The sequence below is a fragment of the Nothoprocta perdicaria genome, unplaced genomic scaffold (assembly GCF_003342845.1).
Source record: "Nothoprocta perdicaria isolate Ctin4 unplaced genomic scaffold, notPer1 scaffold_10, whole genome shotgun sequence".
NCBI lineage: Eukaryota > Metazoa > Chordata > Aves > Tinamiformes > Tinamidae > Nothoprocta > Nothoprocta perdicaria.
The window spans coordinates 4,276,487-4,296,603 of NW_020454094.1; the positions used below are offsets into that span (position 1 = coordinate 4,276,487).

The 20,117-nt window shown below is 39.0% G+C and overlaps 1 protein-coding gene across 1 annotated transcript in view; it reads right to left on the minus strand.

Moving 5' to 3' along the window:
- Positions 1–4,226: 4,226 nt before the first annotated feature.
- Positions 4,227–20,117, minus strand: part of PIK3C3 (phosphatidylinositol 3-kinase catalytic subunit type 3) — a 55,931-nt gene continuing 40,040 nt past the window's right edge. The window contains exons 23-25 of the mRNA XM_026039502.1: positions 18,411–18,501; positions 9,607–9,732; positions 4,227–4,945 (exon numbers count right to left, since the gene is read on the minus strand). Of these exons, the coding sequence (XP_025895287.1) occupies positions 4,931–4,945; positions 9,607–9,732; positions 18,411–18,501 (232 nt within the window). The 3' untranslated portion in view covers positions 4,227–4,930. The remainder of the gene's footprint in view (positions 4,946–9,606; positions 9,733–18,410; positions 18,502–20,117) is intronic.

Below are 20,117 nucleotides of genomic sequence, written 5' to 3' on the forward strand. Positions count from 1 at the left end.
TCTTGCTTTGCTGTATTTTGGATAAGCTTTTTTTTHTTTTTTTTTTTTTGTATATACCGAACTTGAGGATTAATTAATGAAAACAAAAGAAAATCTTTTCATTCCCTTGGTTTTTACTCCATCTTCTAAGACGGGATCCAGATTCCCAGGTTCAGCTGAAATTCGAGCCCCAAGCTCTGGTATTTCTTACGTGAGACAAGTGAAAAACAAATTCTGTGCCACAGAGTTTACAGAACTGGAAGGAAAATATTCAGTGAAAAATCTTCAAGGTCAACTGCAGAAGGGMGACACAGCCAGTACCGTAATACAGAGTCTCTTGATTCCCATTTCAAAAGTGTCCAGCAGATCCYGTCAAGCTTGAAGCCAAATAAGACCTATCTTCTCCTCATTTTAGAGGAAGATCCTATTCAGAGCTTTGTCTGTGACGTTTTGCTTGTAAATTGGAAAAGAAAAACGCAATGTGGACCAAATCTGTAGGTGATAAGCTTTCAAGTACCTCATTCTTTCCCTCAAGTTCTGCAYTGTTGCTGTCCTTTTAGGAAAAGAAACTGAAATAACTTCAGTGTAATTCTGCCTTGGCATCCTCTGGTCAGAGCTCAGCTGAATCATTCCTCTAAGGAAAGAGCTTCCTCCCATACATGCTGTAGTCCTTACCCGCGAGGTTGGGGAATGAATCAGATGATCGTTACAGCATCGTCTGTCTTGCCCTTCACCTCTTCTAGGTCACAAAACTTGGTATCTAAGTCAGTCACTGCACAATCAAACCTGAAGCATCAGAAGTGGAACAATTATCCACACAAGAGCGGCTCTCAGTGGGAAYGACCACTCACAAAGGAAAAAAAGCCCAAGTTGAAGCTGAAATGGAAGTTGCCACCCTCAGGGAATAGAAGCTGCTACGTGACCTGTCATGCTTTCATCAGGAAGCCTTCCCTGATGCATCAGTTGACAGGGATATGGCATTAGAAAGGYGACAGACGGCTTACTGGAATGAGCCAGGGCACTTGACGTCACAAGATAAGGAAAAAACCCAATATTTACTGGAAAAACAAACCAAAAAAACCCAAAACCAACCAAACAAAAAAACCACAAGGCAAAACTAAGTCCTGTCCCTGCACTATGACACTGTCACAGGACACTGCTGCACCAGCTAGGCAAGGTAAGTAGGCATCCTTCTATGAGTGCACACACAGAGCTTGTCATTCCACCTAAAGTTCAAGGGGAAGCTGTTTGTAAATGGTTTCTTAAGAGCAGAGAATTTCCTAAATTACCTCAAATCATATTAGCTAAAAAGCAGTTTCTATATGACTATGCCAGGAAGATACTCATTGAAAACAAAAAAAGTGACAACATGGAGTTATTCAGATTCTAATCAAAGGGAGATGCTACATTAACAGATGTGGGACAGCAAAGCATTTGGTTACAATTAATTTCATAATCTGATTCCTAGTGAGAGGAGACACRCCGAAGAAAGGACTGTGCAAAAGATGGTCTTCCTATTTTCAGGAAGGATCTAGTGCAGAAGTAGCAATCTGAATGTGGAGTACGTATCTGTTTGATTTACGTATTATATATTCCAATTAATTTCCAMGCACATAATGAGATGGGGAAAGTGTCATTATCCTGCTGTCACTGTGAGGAATACAGGCTGGAGAAAACTGGATGACTTACCCATGAAAGAATTGATCCCAGGGTTCCCCAGATTCTCCACGTTCACTCAGATCTCTATCTCCTATGCACTGTTGTTTATGGATAGAACATTCTCCCCTGAATGAGTGTGTAGATTTGCTATCTTCTGGACCTCCACCATCACTGAAAGGGACAGGGAAAACAAAAACACCCATATTTTTGTCAAAAAAAAWTCAAAGTGCTTTTGTTACATTTTGCACAACTTTTAGTTGTGGAGAGTTTTCATTAAGGACTTAAGCATYTTAAATCAGATCAGCCTAATCATGGACCATGCCCCCATCAGCTGAAGTGATCAATGCCTGCATTTAGAGAGGCCCTTGCAAGCAACTCTCCTGCAGTTTTGGGTTAGTGCCAGGCAGGTACGTACAGCACTGCCTGATACTCTAGAAGCAACTGAGGTCCTGTATTTTCCTCTCCCAAGTGAAACCTTCCCACCCCACTCAGCAGGGTCCTTTCTACCTCACGGGTGCTCCAGAGGACAGGAGGGCACCAGTGCTGTATTGGAAGCAGCTTCACTATTACAAAGAACTGCCACATCAGCTGRAGAGCTTACAAAAATCTATTTTAACACAATCTACCTGCAATCTCTTTTCAATGACTCCCTTAAGACTCCTTAAATGTACACGCTCGAGATACTTCATAATAACCGCTATATTTTGCCATCCACTGATGATACCAGGCCCTGAGTAAAACCTCTGCTGACTACTAAAAGGAGACCATTTAGTAACACCACCTCGCTTTGCTGCTACTGTGACTCTGCAAAGAAGTGTTAGATTCCCCTAGGAGGCCAGTCCCTGCAGTAAAGGACAGGGAAGAGTTGTAACCAGGGCCTTAGCCCTTTTAGGGAGTATGAACAAGTCAAAGGCAGCGGGAAGAGGTAGGGATTCTGCCACCCATGAGGCCAGTGACACCTCTTGTGATACAGAGGTTCCACCAGCAACACAAAACCCCATGAAGGACAACTGCTTCCATAGCACATCTTGCTTCTCCTCCTCAGCAGCAGAGATGGGAATTCTTACCTTGCTTTCAGGTTTGCATCTATGTGTCTTGCTGGAGAACTCAGTTGCAAAGCAGGAATTCATCTAGGGCCTCTTTCAGAATGTATTAACTTGATGTCTTCAGCTATGCTGTCCGTGGACCTTGCTAAAGGTGAAGAGGACTCCTGAAAATTAACAGATGAAGAAAAACCCGCATAGCACACAAAGTAAGTGTTCATCCTCTCTTTATGGGTAAACAACAGTGACATGCAGAATTCTGGGAAAGCTGAAAGTTCAGAGGAATATCACAAAATAATTAGTGGAAAAGTCCCATAGTCTGTTCCATGTCACCCTCTTTCCAGTTCACACTCAGAAGTTATCTTGTATGAGAAGGGAGTGCTGCTTCTTCCATCAGGATGATGATGATGCTGCTTCTTCCATCAGCGCTTCACCAAGCGCTGGTGGCAAATGCTTAATCAGAGCACTGACATGCAGTATTCACTGAACTGCCACGACAGTCTGAGGACAGTTGGGTGTTTCTCAGTATTGACATTGAGAGACAGAAGAGAGAAAGAATAACAATAATAAATCAAAACAACATGAGCTCCATGACCGGTTACCTGTTTGAAGGTGGAGCAAAAGGCAGACAAATGGTTGTTTGCCTGGTGTGTGTGGTTATGTTCTGAAGGTGTCAACATACTGTTCACAAACCTGCCCTCTTGGGCCCTGCATTTTAGTGACCCCCAAGGATGCTATTTCTGACATGGAAAGGTGTCACACAGAGCCTTTTAGCCTGAATTGCTTCTTTTGATTCCCTTCACAAAGGCCACACAACCCATAGAGCTCAGCCAAGACCCCTCACCAGAAGCCTGGTACTGCTTTGACAAACTGAAAAATGCAAACATCATCATGCACCCGAGCCCCAGCCAGCACTGTGGCCTTCGTGAAGACTGCCTGCAAAATCTTACCAACAAACAAAAGCAGCAGCTAATCTGGATAACCTATATGCTCTAAGCAGCAAATAACCAAAGGGGCTGAACCCAGAGAGTTGTGCACAACCAGCAACATTGGGTAATGCACTGAAATAACCCTAAGGGTCCATTAGAGCCCTAGGGGATTTTCTTTCCAAGGTCTTTGGGTGTTAACAGAAGCACAAAGCAGGCCTGACTYAGGGATATCAGATTAAGATCAGTCCTTATCTTTATAATTGGGAGGGCTTTCCTTCCAACTCATAGCTATTAAAAAAATATATGAATATAAGARCACCCTTTGAAGAGATCCACACATTTATAGAGCTAATTACATTGCCGATCATTTAAAATAGATTCATTACGAGCTCAGTGTGGCACAAAAATCATTTTTTTCAGCGGCCTTATCTCGCATCARGCAAACCACGTCCTTAAAATCCTTACCAAGTCCTTAAATTCCAGGAGCTCTGAACATACCCTCCTACCATGCTAGTTCACAGCAGGCAAGATTACAAAGACAAAACACCTCAAGACTGCAACAACAAGGAGTTTATTAAAGTCAAGAATACTTAATCACTGTACAGAAAACATTCAAAGTTAACGTGTGAAAGACTGAACCGCTCACTGTGCATTCTCCTGGCTGAGCCTGTTAGTGATGATTTAATTGGCTGCCTACAGCTGGCTAACTTATCAGCACTTAAAAACATTTTTGTAAGCAGGGAAGAAATGATTGTCCTTTCTAGACGGTAACATTGCCTAAGGAAGGAAATAAAGGATAATATGACTTAGGTTTAAAGCTTATTCAAGGTACAGAGTTGGAGAGAGGGGAGGACAGGAGATAGGCTACAGTTTCGCAGTGCAGAAAAACAAAACTTTGTGTTCTAGTCTGTGCACAGCTATGTTCAGTACAGTAATAACTTTCATTTTTAAATAAGAAAGATATATTAACAGGTACGAGAATTTGCCATCTAATGCCAGCCTCTTCCAGTTATCTTTGGCTTGGAAGTTGCTTACTTCAATCTTCGCGGCTCAAGAATTTTCACTAGAAAGAAAAGCAGTAACATCTGAGCCTAAAGGATGGTATAAGCAAACATTTTCCTTTAAACCATGGTTATTTTTAAATCTTCAAATAATGTAGGTTCAAAAAGCTGTTCTGTTTCCTGAGCTCTCTGTTCTCCATGCTACCAAACTTGCAGCTTTTGCCTTCTAAAGCTGTTTGGGAAAGTCCACAAGGTGCTTGAGAAGTCCTCCTCTTCATCACATGCTGAGGCTCCTTTCCACCTCAGGAAGATGAAAGGCTTATTTTCTCCAGTACTAAAAGARAACAAAAAACACAGCAGGACATTATTCAGCCAGGTTTAGCCTCAGAGAACAAAGGTGACATGTAAATTGAACTTTGAGTTTAGAGACACTGTAGAGTGCCTAAAGGCAGGTGATTTTCACAACCCTTCAACAGAACCATAGCTGGGGAACCAACTGTATCTGCTGCCTGACAACTCAGTAATCTGCAGAGTCTTGCTGGATCACTACTTAACCCAAGCCCAGGAGGCAACTGGCTYAACTTGGCTGTTTCTCCTCTGCCGTACCACCTTATATTCTGTATGTTGAATTTATTTGAGACTGAATACTATATGAAAATACCTGTAGTATATGGGATTACATGCCTTAGGTGTCACTACTYGAGCAGGCGGCGGGGGTTGGACTAGAAGATCTCTAGAAATCCCTTCCAACCTCAGCCTTTCTGTGATTCTGTGGATTAGGTAACAGATTAAAGATATACCAAAAACCAAATGCTTCATAACATGGCTTAAATGCAATTTACAATATTGTTACAGAAGGAAAGTAACAATTGGATGCCAAAATCTACAGACTGCTTTATAAAAGAGCTTTACTTCCTATAGTGCCATATTGAACACTGACACACAATGCTTACTAAAACAACTAAGCTTACCAAAAAGCTCTTAACCAGTGCAGCACACAGCACAGATTGCTTGCTAGCCCTTGCAGGCCTATTTTGGAGACAGTAAGAATAAATATCTATAGATAAATAACAAAACACATGCTAAAGGGCATTTAAAATGAAAAACTGCATGACTGAAGGTTAATCTGCTTTTTAAGCTTGCATCATAATACCTGTGCAAGAGCTTTTGATTATTTCTTTCAAAAAATACAACTTTTATTATTTTTTAGAGCAAGTCATTGGCAATTCAACACAGCATTATATACGAAAAAATTGAAAGCTTCAATTGGCCACTGTATAAGACGACCACTTTACYGCAAATTCAATTACACATTAATTGTTCATTTGTTCAGCGATTTACAGACTCTGTAAAGATTCCAGCAGCAAGTTCTTAAAGAGAAGGCTGCCTTAGACAAAGARTAAAGATAATAATTTTGACTAATGAAATACTAAATATCACTGAAGTACCCTACCTTGCTTGTATAATATGTTCAGAAAAGACATTTATTGAATTGAATTCTCATGGATTTTTTGGCTAAGATTTTTCTTTTTTTGATGACAAGAATCTGAGGATTATTTACAACTGATGATTCACTTCTGACTACTCTTTTGGTATCCTTTCTACCTTTTTTAATATTAAATAAAGCTGGGGGGGGCTGCAAGCACAATTATTTACTAAGTATGAATAAAGACAACAATCTCAGCTTTGAAACTAGCAGAAGCAGCCTATGTTGTGTGGAGCTGAGAAAGGCCTTAGGTACTTACGAAGCAACACATCACATTTTAGGCACCAGACCCCAAGAGCATAACAGAAAAGCTTAAAGGACATTGGTGCCAAACTCTGTAACACATGCAGAGGGTTTAGCATGTGCTAGCCAGGAAAAAAGAGAAAGAGACCCAAAAGTTTCCATGCTCAAGTCCAGTGCCAGTCCATTGCAAGAGTGAAAACCTTGAAGTGAGACACATCTGCTACCTTCTCTGAAGTGCAACACTCATGTGAGCAGAACGTGCTTTAACTCCCAGGATATGGATGGAAGATGAGATGTGTGCCTGCTTTTATGGCAGCCCATGGCTTAGAACACTGTTACTTGGAGCTAGAAATCCAGGGCTTAAACTCTAGGGTATCTTTAAATATTYGGAACAAATCTGCCCTGCGATTTTTAAAAGCAATTAGAAGTGCTGAAAAAGCAAGAACAAGTCTGACTGGAGAAAGAAAAGGTCATCTGAATCAGACATGTAAACTCTGACTTACTAATACAGCTTCACAAATGCAATAACAATTATCTGGGAGAGTCTGGCAGCCACCTAAAAATAGTGAAATAAAAAGATTATGTCTGAACAAAAAGAAAAAGGTGAACGTCAGGATGCAATTAAAGGAAAGGTCTATGCATCTATTGGATGCACTTTAATCTAGTATCTCTGCAATGACATGGGCACTGTTCTTTTTAAACCTCAAGGTAGATACCAGGTATTTTTCACTTTGCTTATGCTGCTGCTATCCTGCAATCAAAGCAACGCTCCGTGACTGAAACACACGCAATGTTTCTACATAATTACACTTCACTTCTTTATATGAAAAAAGATCATCTCTATCAAATATATATGCAGAGAGAAACGACATTTTAACTGCTTATCTTGCACCGTAACGCTGTTCTTGAAAATAAAATTTTAGTTTACAGCAGGCAGTAAATTAGGTGGAAGACCTTTAGCTCAATGGATAGCCATAAAAGCTTTTCTCATCCGTTYGTACCCAATTTTGATCAGTCTTTTGAAAGAGGAATTGATTAAAAATACTGACACTAACTGACTCTTGAGATCAAAGTTTTATTTTTCCTCTGAATTCCCTGCCTTGTCATCAGACTAATACTTAAGGCAAACAGCCACTGTAATATCCCCCTTCAACACAAACTAAAAACATCAAAGACCCTAAAGGAGAAAAAAAAGTACTGTAAATTCAGAGATGAAATTAATGTTTTTGCGAATACAGTTTTATTGAACAGAGAAATTAAACATTTCATTGTCTTATGGGAGTCTGTGGTAGGACAGCCACATATGTATGTGGCTGCACATTTCATTCCCCATACTAGAGCAGGGATTTTACTACKAGAAGGCACTGAGATAATATTCTTCCATTGTCAGCTCAGAGCATTATCCAAAACCACTTGYGGTTGGAAGGTACTGCTGGAGATTGTCTAGTCCACGTCCCCCTGCTCAAGGCAGGGTCACCTCAGGGCCCTGACCAGGTGGGTTCTCAATAGCTTCAGGAAGACCCSAGGATCTTTCTGGGCAACCTGTTCCAGTGTCCTAACACCTCCACAGTAACAAAAAAAACCACACCTAAAATTCTTATGTTTAATTGAATTTCCTGTGTTTCAATTTGCACCAATTCCCTCTTGCCCCTTCACAGGGCACCAGTGAGAACAGACAGACTCTTCTCCCAAATCACATATTTATACGTATGGATAAGATGCTCCCCGCTCCAGCCTTTTCTTCTCTTGGCTGAAGAGTCTCAGCTTCTCAGCCTCTCCTCAGGCATTAGATGTGCATTATTTGCATTTGACCTGCTGGCAACGCTCTTCCCAGAGCAACCCAAGACAACAYGTGCCTTCCTTGCTCCAAGGGCACATTGCTGGTTCATGTGCAATATTGTGCCCCTCAAGAAAYCCTTTTTTTTTTCCTCAAATGCTGTTGTTTCCCACCTGTCCTGGTGCATGAGGTTATTCCTCCTCAGTGCAGGACATAGTTCAATCAGTTTTCAATCCACCTCAATGTCCCTTTTATCTAGTCCTTGTTTTACCAGTTTGGATAAAAGGATGTTATGGAAGTCAGCGTGAAAAGCCTTGCTAAAGTCCAGATAAGTAATATCCACTGCTCTTCCCTAACCTATCATGCTAGTTATTTTGTCATAGAAGGCTATCAAGTTGGTCAGGCATGACTTACCCTTCATAAATACACGCTGACTACTCCCAATCACCTGCTTGTCCTTCATATCATTGGAAACATTTTCCAGGGTAATTTGCTCTATCACTTTCCCAGGGCTTGATACGAAGCTGACAGTCTCGTAGCTCCCCGACCCATCTTCTTGCCCTTCCTGAAGACAGGAGTGACATTTACCTCCTTCCAGCCTTCAGGAACCTCCCCCAGTCGCTATGACCTTTCAGAGGTAATCAAGGGGGGCCTTGCAATGAATCCCAATCAGSCAGCCTGCAGCAGACAAACAAAACACTGCCCATACTGGTCTGCCTGCTAATCCTAGCCCAAAAGCTCTCAGCTGGCTGGTTTGTCCCCAGACAGAACTCTGGACACTCCTGATGCTCTAATGTTAGAGGCAACTGCCCCTCCTAAGTCTCTGCTTCCTAAGGAGGCTGTAACCATGCACAACAGGGCTCTAGTTGTGCCACCTCATATCTGTGATCCCACTGAGAATGTAGCCCCAAACCTGCACACGGACCTTCAGCTCCTCGTGTTTGTTCTCTACGCCGCATGCATTAGTGTGCATTAGAAACATCCTGCCATGCAGATCTGCCAGAAAAGTTGTAAGGAGATTTCTTCTGGACACTTTCTAGTTTATTTGTATATATTTCAAGTGAGCTCCCATGGCTGTAGAACCAAACAGGTCTGCAGCCAGTGATGAATGCCAGTGATGACTGTCCTCTAATTCAGAGAATCAATTTAAACTAAAACAAAACTATGTATATTTTAGAGAAAAACTTGTTATGGAATCCATGAAATACTCAGATCTAGTTCAAATTAAGATTTTTCTCTTACTAGGCATAGCTATTAATTGAAATATACCTAAAATACATTAGAGAAGAGGTTTGCTAAGCTGTATTAGAAAGTGTTCTAGCCCCACTAAGGACTTCCTCTCTGGTCCTGGCAGGAAGAAGAGTTTGAACTTGTTGAGTAAGAAATCAAACACTGTAAACAATGAAGGCAAGTGCTGAATCTACTGCCTGCCACCTCTCACCTTATTCAGTTTACACACAGACCGCCACCATCTAAGAAGCTACCTCACCTGAGCAAACTTGTGTATCTGTTCCACCACAGCTGCAAAGAGGGCATGGACACTTTCATCAATCAGACTCTGCATATAATGCACGGCTTCCTCATCAGATAGGTCCAAACGAAACTTGTCTTGCACCTTGGAAGGAGGGAAAGAGATGAGAGAAATTCGTAAAGAACAAAAACTCTCACTAGGTATGATATTTACTACTATATGTAATCTATTTAATAACCGATGTCATGTTGTCAGTTGTAGAAATTTAGTGTAGAATTAAACTACAACACATTCTCTGAAATTCACAACTTTAGATGAAATGTCTGCTTTTAAATCTAAATTGTCATGAAAATGAATAAGCTGTTAAGGCTTCTGGAGCCATCCCATAGCTCCCCKCTTCCCCCAATATTTAATTAATCTTCTCAGAACTCCAAGCCTGAAAGTCTTGAAAGAATATCTGCATGTAAAAGTCTAAACATAACTAAAATGTTATTTTAAAGAATTAAAAGCTGAGGAGGAGAAAAGACTCAAAAGTCACTCTGCAAGTGAAGATCAGCTTAAGATGACAGACAGAAACACCCTAAAGCCCCACACCTTTGATACATACAAACTTCAAAAAGTCTGAATGAGTCCAAGTTTCTGAAAGTCTTTCTTAGTAATTTAGGATAAAAACATCTTTTGGAAACTGTCAGGCAATTAAGTAGAGAATATGGAATCAGAGGAAATCAGCCCTGTCAAATCTGATCTTTATATCACAGGTGAGAACTTGATCAGCTCCGATTACRTCTGCCACCCCTGAGCAGCTGGCTGGAGACACCACTGCCCCTCACTCACATCATTTATTCTTTTGACAGCAACATATTCTATCTACTGCACCAATATTCTAGATGTGTTTTGCCTGATACTTACAATTTGTATATAATTTATAAGCCGAAAGCTCTACAATTAAGAATAAAGTAGTAACATCTACATTTCCTTGTTTCAGCCTCAGGCAAAGCCTTGATCCRTGACTATGTACAAAGGCACCGTGAATGCCTCCTTGTGAATTCCAACCAGCTCCATGGTTCAGGACTACTCCAGATGACTCAAAAGTCAGGTTTCTTGCATAATGTTGATAGCTTTGGGTGAAAGCTTTTGGGCTCCACTTGGAAAGCAATATGCATTATTCTAAAACTCACAATCCCATTTTTTTTTTTTTTTTTTTTAAATCAAGTCTGTAACTTCTGGCTTTACCAATAAAAATCTTTTAGACCTTTTAGAATGAGAGACAATCCATCCTCCCCCARGTAACTTGTTCTAATGATTAACTGCCCTATTTAAAAATCATTTAATATCTGAATTTGTCCAGCTTCCATCCCAAACAGATGAACCATTAAAGCTTCTTAGAGTAAAGAACTGCTTGCGAGAATTAACATTCTCTTGATTACACTGACCTTTTGTAAGGTAGAATAAAACCTTGCTTGTATAATTCCTATTTATTTTTTCCAAGACTTGGTAAAAAATGCTAGACAAACTCTTTCAGTAATGTTCTTAAGACTGTATCATTGAGATAATACAAATGGGAAGAACAGTCTGTATGCACCAAGAAGAATGCATATGTAACCATGTTTTTGACAGCAAAATATTCAAGATGTTTCATTTATCATTACTTGCCATTCTTTTCAAAAGACCCATATTCCAGAATACTGCCCTCCAGTGCTATAATCAAAAGCACAAGTCAGCCTRTCGAGGTGGCAAAGATAACTCTGGTTCATTCAAATGCAGTTATAACTCTCTTGTGCTTTAAGTATAAATTGAGCTTTTCTTCAACTTCCTCTCAAAAAGTATTTTGGACAATATGAGAAAACAGAATATATTGGGRAAAAAAGTTCATACTCTCAAAAAAGATAGCAGTAAAGAACCAGAAAATATTTCAGCCTAATATTACAGATTTTTCAACTCCATAAATACATGATTAGAAGAGAAAGCTTATTTTCTCCCAAAGACATGCTTAGCGGATTGACAACCAGTAGAGCACACAACAGAATGCCACCAAATTTAATTGGACTATTCACACACTTGCATTTATGCAGGAGCTTAATATATACTCTGATTTGGGAATGCAAGTCTATCATGTTTATTTTCCCCACTCACAAAAAAAAAGTGATGCAATGAGCATTCAGCAAAATTGATAACTGTAATTTAAAAAAAACCAAAACATTGCAACAATTTTTTTCATACAACTCTGTTAATCAAGCATTTAAGCCATTTTCTAATCTATTTGCAGATGAACGTCATCTCAAAATCTAGCAGGCACTAACATTAAAATTCTGCCTTAGTAAATATGGAATTAATGGCTATTTAAACTATTTATCACAGTCCCCAGGAAGAGACTGGCACACTGATGATACATGGAAATAAATTTACCCACASATACATCTTAAAATAAGCATGTAATTTAACAGCAGGATCAGATGCTGCTGACAACTACATCTTTGCATGAAAGTTTTTCAGCAATTAAAAGCAACTGCAGTCTGAGAAGAAATATGGCAAGATGAGAAATTACTTCTTGAGCTGCAACAGCAGCAGGAAGATTAATATACACTGAATTATGGTTCTTGTAACAAAACCAATAGTAACTGGTATTAGAAATCTCGCAGTTGCAAAGCAAACCATACATTCTGAAAGCCTGTAGTTTCTCACTGAGCAGGTGTTACTTAGCAAAACTTCTGAATGGGGTTTAAAAAAAGGAAGCAAATTTAGGGGGTCATTAGGCTTTGCCTAAAATTGTCACCAGTAGCCAGAATTCCATGTTCAAGTATCAGAAATCTGCTTTAAATTCTTGGCTTAGCCTGTGCCACACAACTTTTTTCTGCAAAGGATTTTCCTGCTTTCTCCATTGCTCGATTGCAACGTGTTCCAAACAACAGATAACACAAACTACTCAGATGCTCTCTTTGCATGAATAATTTTATTTAAAAGGCTATTCTGACGTCAGCTGTTGTTTTCAAGACTTTCATTTGAGCAAACTGCAGTTTCTAAACAAGCCTGGGTAGGCTTTGGTAGCACATTTTTCAGTAGCAGACAGTAAAGACACTAGTGAAATCTCTAAAGTGAACTTTCGTAAAAGCAAGAGCAAGATGATACTGTTTCAGCTCAGAATTTCATCATTTTGGCCAAAAGCTTATGGTGAAAAAGATGGCATGACATGAAGTAACAGGGGTAAGCATGTGTTTTCAGACACAATTCAGTTTGAGGCTTATTTCATGCTTTTAGATTTGGAAAGGATTTAAAATACATGCAAAAAAAACCCCCAGCAGCCTATAGAGAGCAAAGCTGGGTGTACAGCTGCAGCATCATTACCCAAATGGACAGAGATGAGTGTCTGCTGATGCAAAATAAACTCTATGTTAATGTGACGCTTCTACAAAGAATAAATTTCTCTTGCAGAGCAGGAAGTGAATACAAACACTGAAAGAACAGATTCTGCCCAAGCAAAACTGAGTTTATTTCTCTTGCATAGGAATAAAACTAAATCCCTCAGAATTAATGGAGGTCAAAAACATTTCATAGCTCCACCTTTGCAAACATTGCTATTTTCGGTCGCTGAGGAGGGACACGTATCTGCTGCTGCGAACGAACACGTGTCAAGCACTAGAAGCCTTTTCTGTTTTGCTGAATTGTGAACTCAGCACTTAATTACCCATTTACTGACTCCGGGGGAGGGCAGAGACAGCAGAAAGACAACAGGGAGTTTTACTACAATCCAGAGGAGGAGACTGACAAAACTCCTCGTAAATTATCTCAGGTTTTGAAATAAGGTAGCTCAGAAACTTTGTGAAAGTCACATCACTGTGTCAGCTTTTTAGCCTCTAGAAGAGGAACTATTTTACTTTGATATGCTCTCTGTCAAAGCCTTTCCAGTTTCCAAACATTTCTACCCTGTATTTCTTACCAAGAGAGGCGAGATCTACTTCATGTTTGCATTGACCTGGAAACAGAGGGTGCTCCACTTGGCAGGAAGAAAATCCTCCATCCTGCAGAATCACTTGAAATAAGCTTTTTTCCAGCCTTTTCCCAAAGGAACCATCACAACTGGAAAGGGATCCTCTCTGAAAGATCCCAGGGCATGCAGGAAGCCAGGGATTTGTGCCCTTCAACCTACCCGATAAACTCACTGATAACTGAAACATTTGCAGTGTCCTCGGCAGCATCTTCTTTATCAAGGGGCATCCGAACCTGAGCTCGGTCAATTAGAGCCCTCTCCTCTAGCACCTGCCRAGCTCCTTTGTGCCAATGACTCCCTGGTCCCCAGTGTTCTCCAATTTAAAGGTCAAATTCGGTATAAAGGACAGATAGAAACCACCCGGCTCTCCCATATAAGAATCAAAAGCCTTTTTCTCCCCCGTTGTTGTTAAGACAAGACTAATTGTATCTGCTTTATAATTGACTACAGATTTTCATCACTATTACTTAAAATTGTAGGACTGGGTTAATTCAGAAAAGCTACAATTCACAATGAGTATTGCAGCTGCAAAGAAAAAAACAAGCAGAAATGGCAGATAAAAAGTGAGAAATTGGCATTTTATAATCAATTGTGCATTTACAAATTTGCATATACCAATTCTTGCCCCATCTTTTCCCTGAAAAAAATGAGAAGTGCAAAAGGGTAAGTAGAAAATTGTAAAGCAATTACCTCAGAGGCCAGAGAAAGGGAGAAGCAAGCTGTACAGAATCATCATTTCAATTTGATTTCATTTTGTGACATTTGCGAGACCAAATGGCTTTCGACAAGGCCTAAATCTGAGGGAGGCAGCAAGAGAGTGTTGGGAACCAGGCAGGACATGAGGTGGAGTGACAGCTGTCTTTATAAATGGCACGAGAGGATAAAAGGAGGGGAAGAAAGGAACCAAAAATCCTAACAGTTTTAAGTCTAGTAGCTACTTTGTTTAAAAAAAAAACACACACACAAAAAAGAGAAAAGGCAGCAAATGTTTTACCATAAAAAAATTAAGAGGGTTCCTAATGCTCACAGCATGAGAGAGAGAACGCGAGAGAAAGGAAAAGGGACAACTTTTGTGCAGTTAATTTTTCTTCTGTTTTTTCTTCTATTGGAAAGAACATGAAAGTCTGAAGACTGAAACTGGACTGAGGGAAGGAAGTCACCAAAATGCTTTTTGTGCAATTACTTGTCATTTAAAGGTACTAGCTAATCTGCTGAGATTGGGAATATGTGCTGGAGGTGGACACTGGGTTGAAAGCAATTTTTCCATCCACAATGAAAATGAAAAATGTGAAAATGAAAAAAATCCTAGCGCTTTCATCATTTTTTTTCAGGCTACAGCTGGCAAACTTTTTTGAACTTGTTAGGGAAAATGTAAAATATGATTAGAAAAAGTTATCCCTGCTCTTATTCATTAAGAGAAAAATTGTTCATTAAAATAACTGACACCTAATACTTCAATAAGCCTTTCTTGTTTAAAAAGAATCTATTTTTCTATCACAATTTTCCTTATGGTTTAATCACAAAGCAATAAACTCGTATTCTGATCTACCATCAAGTTTACTATGGGTAACCTGTATCCTCAGGGACTTGTCATCAGCTCATTAGCTCAACAGCCCTCACAAACAGAAAGTGGCCTCTGCAAAACAGAGGAGCRTTGCTCAAATACCTGTAAGGGGAAGGCCCACTATGATCTTCCAGCTTCCCTGATAAGCAGGATGCCTTCTTGGATTAAAAAGTTTGTAAATCTCCACCTTTTGTCCTCCATGAAAGTGATACCATGGGTGAAATGGCTATTGACTGGACTCAGACATCACAGGTAATTTAATTTTACAGGTCAGTCCAAAAYGGATCTTTAGCTAATTTGAGTCTGTTGAAATATATATATAGATTTTTTTGTTTGTTTGTTTAAAGCTTGGGGGAAAAAAAGAAATCAATTGAGATGCTGAAAACATTTATTTAATTTTCCAGCACAAGGTATACTATTGTCTTGTTAAATGACTGAACAAACTTGTCACTCAACCCAARGGATACAAAACACCAACTTCCTCTTTTATTACTACTAACAAAGCTGATTTGAGACCTGTCCCCCCAAAAAAAATTCAGACAAAAAAAGCAAAACTKATTCGAGACAGGCTATTGGCCACGTAGTACACAAAGCAGTTTTCTAATAGGCACATAGTATCAAACTCAGCAATGACATTCATGCTTCTGCAACAGATTATTTTGATGCTGGACCATTTTTTAGTTGGCTAGTTAAAAACAACTTTTTAATTTATAATGAAGTCAAACTAAAAGTAGAGAATTCTTTAATTCTCAGCTCTCASTGAGGCCTGAAGATAGTTAAATGCACCTGCCAAGTCACAAAGTCAACTGTACAGAAAAGCCCTCTGCTCACCTACTGTTAAAGACCCCCAGTATAAAGCAATTTTTTCGCACAAATTGCATATTCATGATATTATTTGTAAATCAGAAGGACCAAATCTGAACAGCATATTCATTGTAGTCATAAACAGAACTGTCAAAAATCAYGAAAATGTATTTAATAGCAACACTTTCAGAAAGGGAGAGCTAGTGAAAAGTGTATAAGATACATACAGAAAATCCACAAGCTTTATAGCAAGCTAAGAATTTAGGTCCCTCTACCTGGCAGCCCATTTTAAAACAAACAAATGCATTGTAAACAGAATGTGAGAAACTAAAGTCTTCAGTACAGCAACTATATCCTTCCCTAATACTTATCTTGCATCCAATCATTTTAAGATCTTTGCTTTTCCCTAGTGGAAAGAAATGTTTGCAAAATGCTGTGACTATTTGGAATTCCTTAGCAGAGGTGTGTGCCTTAATGGCTTGATTTTAGTTCCTCTAACATTTTAAAGCTAAGAATAAATGAATCTGAAGCAGAGGTTCAGAAGAGGTTAAAGTCACAATTCTCCAAGCTGCAGCACTGTCAGAGTTGAGCAGCACAATAATAAATAACTACATTTGATCTAATATCGAGCTGTCATACAGCAAATAAGCATACATCCGTTTCYTGCAGAGAAGGCACTATTATTTATACTTTATGAGAGGAATATAAAAACAATCGTATTGATCTAATTCATAGGCATCGGAACTTTAAATTTAGTTTTTGCTTCCTCCCATGTTTTCCAATTTGATGCAGCAGAATCCTACTTTACATCATTGGAATTTAAACTTTTGCATACCCTGAAGTCCAGTCCACTTAACTAGCTGTAGACAGGAACTCCTAGCTTCCAACTTTGTATCTTGATCTTGTATCTTTGCTATTTCAAAAAGCTTACACAGAAAACAAACTAAGAGAATTTTCTACGTGCTTTTTAGATTTTCTGAAAAAGTCTTTAGAATTAAAAATAAACTGCCTTCTGAAAAACAAGCACATACTTGAATCTTTCTGATGATTTCCCATGCATCTTAAAGCAGGCTTTGACATCTACAAGGGTTTTTCCTTCCCGTACTTTATTTCTTAAGTAGAATGTATAATATTATCCATTTTTTTGCAATAGGAAGCCAGTAACAAACTTTTCAATTTACAAAATTTATAGAAGAGCATTGCATGTATACTATTATTAAGAATATCTCTTAAGTCAGTATGGGATTTCAATATCACTCTAAGAATTTGAGAATAGATGTAGTTACTGCTATCCCCTACAATATGGGAAAGATTTCCAAATTTAAGTTTGTATTTCCCATGCTCTAGGCAAGTAATCTATTCAAATTTAACAAGATGCTTAGGGATGGAAATACACTGTTCAAGCACTGCTCTTCATAGGGAAAACAATTGTTTTTCAGTTTCACAGGGAAGCAAGACGTCATGGGAAGGGTGTCATCCACAAAACACCACAGGTTCTGGCTAGTCATTCTGGAAATGAAATTTAGTGACTATATGATCTCTTAATATTCATTTGGAAGCATGAAATTCTGAACAGAAATGCTTATTCTTATAGGATAGAAGATTCTGTTAGAGTCAGTCACAATTCATTTTTCTTAACCTCTAGGAGAATTGCATTAGGCCATGAAACATTAATCTAATGATTCTGAACCTTTGCTTTCATAGCATATTGAATGCAGTGAATATCATCCTATTTTAGAGAAATTACTCTGCTCCTGAATAAAAATTGCACTGAGCTGATTTCCACTGGATAGACAGGCTCCACAAGGCCTTCTGCAGAATTAAAACAGATCGTCTGCACCACAAATCAGGTTATAAAAATAGCCGAGATTTGCCTAAAACGCAAGAATAATGAAATCAACACAAACATTTATCTAGCACTCTTAATGTCAACTGTTGTTAAAGCATTAAACAGAAGAATGAATCAACCTTGTGCAGAGGGACAAAACTGGAATTAAGGGACACGTTTCACAGAAAATAATAGTTTGTATTCACAGAGACAGGCTTCTTGGTGATGAAGATATAAAACCATTGAGAAAAAGCACCAATGACTTGCAGGATTCCAGACTAGCTGGAACAATCTTTTACGATACAGTCAATGTTGATTGCTTTAGCTCTTAAAACAGTTTTGTGAGGCAAGGATCACTGTTCTCAGGAGACTGTTAAAAATATCACCTGGAACACAATGCCAGAACAGACTGTGCACTACTGCAGTGACAAATTAAGATATATTCCGTATTTATGGGTACACATTTTTGCTGATCAAGAGGGTATTTGTCTAATTTACTTCCATGATTCTAGAAATTGTTTAGCCTCCATAAAATAGGAGCGAACACTTTCAGGTCACAATTGTTTTTAAATTATCCTAAATGACTGAAAAGTGGCACAACATGAAGATTTTGGTTACTAGAAGAAAAATTTTTCAGTTACCTTTTTTACAGTCTTGTCTGGTTCAAGAGCAATATCTGGAATGTTGGCATCCACCATAAGGGAAAATAAGTTCAAGATCAAGTTGGAATACCTAAAGTGGAGGAGTAGAATAGGAAGAACACTTGGTAAAGCATAAAAAAAGGACAGTATTTTGTGAACAAGTTCACTTTAGAGAAAAATACACTGTATGCTTAAGTAATGTGAGCTGGTACYGCTTAAAAGGAGGGTCAAATGCACCAAAATAGCTGGACATATTTATGCTACAAGTGTAAGATATCTGGTAATAGCAGTTTCCACTACTCAGGCTGGCAAAGCTGAGCCCGCTGGTTGAGCTGCTCAGGTTTTCTTCTAATCTTCTAAACATTTTATTGAGACAAAAATTGCARTTTTAAACACTCTAAGAGTTAACAACAAAGTTTCAACTTCTAGTATGAAGACATATGCTGGAGTATGGATTCAAAAGTTACTTAAAGGGGATAACAGCCATACGTCAGTACAAAAAGGACTTTTCAAGTTGCTGCATGAACAATGGCCTAAGGAGGTTCAGTATATCCCTTTACCACYGAGTTTAAATGGAATTAAGCCTGAAGCTGCTCAACGAAAGAGCAGTAGCTCGGGTAGTCATGCCGTATTTTTGAAGTATAAAGGTACACATAAAAAGAAGAAAAAAGGATGGAGAGAAAAAGTGCCATTGTTGGAGTTTTCACTTTTAACATAATGGTGTTGGAAGTATTTGGGAATCTTTTAAAGGACAACATTGTTTTCCCCTTGCTAGAAATTAGCTGAAAGTTGCTCTTTGAAAGGATAATTTTCCAGCTGTTCAACATAAATTGCAGCTTCCCTTACTCTGTGATGGACTTAGTCCTCCTCTAGGAAGAAAAAAAATGCATGTACCAACTTAAAAACCTGGAATATTGTTTTCCTGAGATCACTAGAAGCTTTACAGAGCTTCGAGTTCTTAGCAGCAGCATTTGTTTAGTAGCAAGCTTCTGAATRTAAATAAGCTGGCAATTACAAGTAATTAAACTACCTAAAAGGACAGCTTCTTAGACATATTTTACAAAGCAAATATAGCTCAACAAAAGTCTCCCTAGGAAAGAAAAATTCTATCAAAAACTGTTGACAATTACTGAACTGGAACTAGCACTACCCAAGAGTTTCCAGTAAAAATTTTTAAGTGATAAAAATTAGGAAAGAGTTGCTCACAACACTGTGGCATCCACATGTCTTTCTCTGCAATTCACGTGAAAATGCCTACAGTTTGGTCCTCAACTAGATGGCGGCCTGGGGAATGCAAAAGGCCTACGACAAAGCTTAGCTGTCTGCCTCTAGCACTGCTCTCACTTGTTTTGCAAAATTTAGGAAAAAATCTAAAATTAGGATTTGAAAAAAGCTATGCTAGACAGTTGCTTGTCTAAATGACACTTCCCATAGACAACTCCCTTGGCAAATACATTAAGATGCTCACAGTTGGTCCGCTGAAGGCCTCGATTTGTTCTGTGTAATATTAGTCATTTAAAATACCTCCTTCCTGGCTAGAATCTTSCCAAGGAAGAGCACATCACAGCTTTCCACTTGCTGCCCGAAGCTTCCACATCCATATCCACTCTTACAGGCTACTACCCTTTCTCTGTCCTCTACACTCCTGCGAACATCGTAGGGAAAAGCAACCCAGTCCAGGCAGCTGGCTATGACCRTGCACCCTGA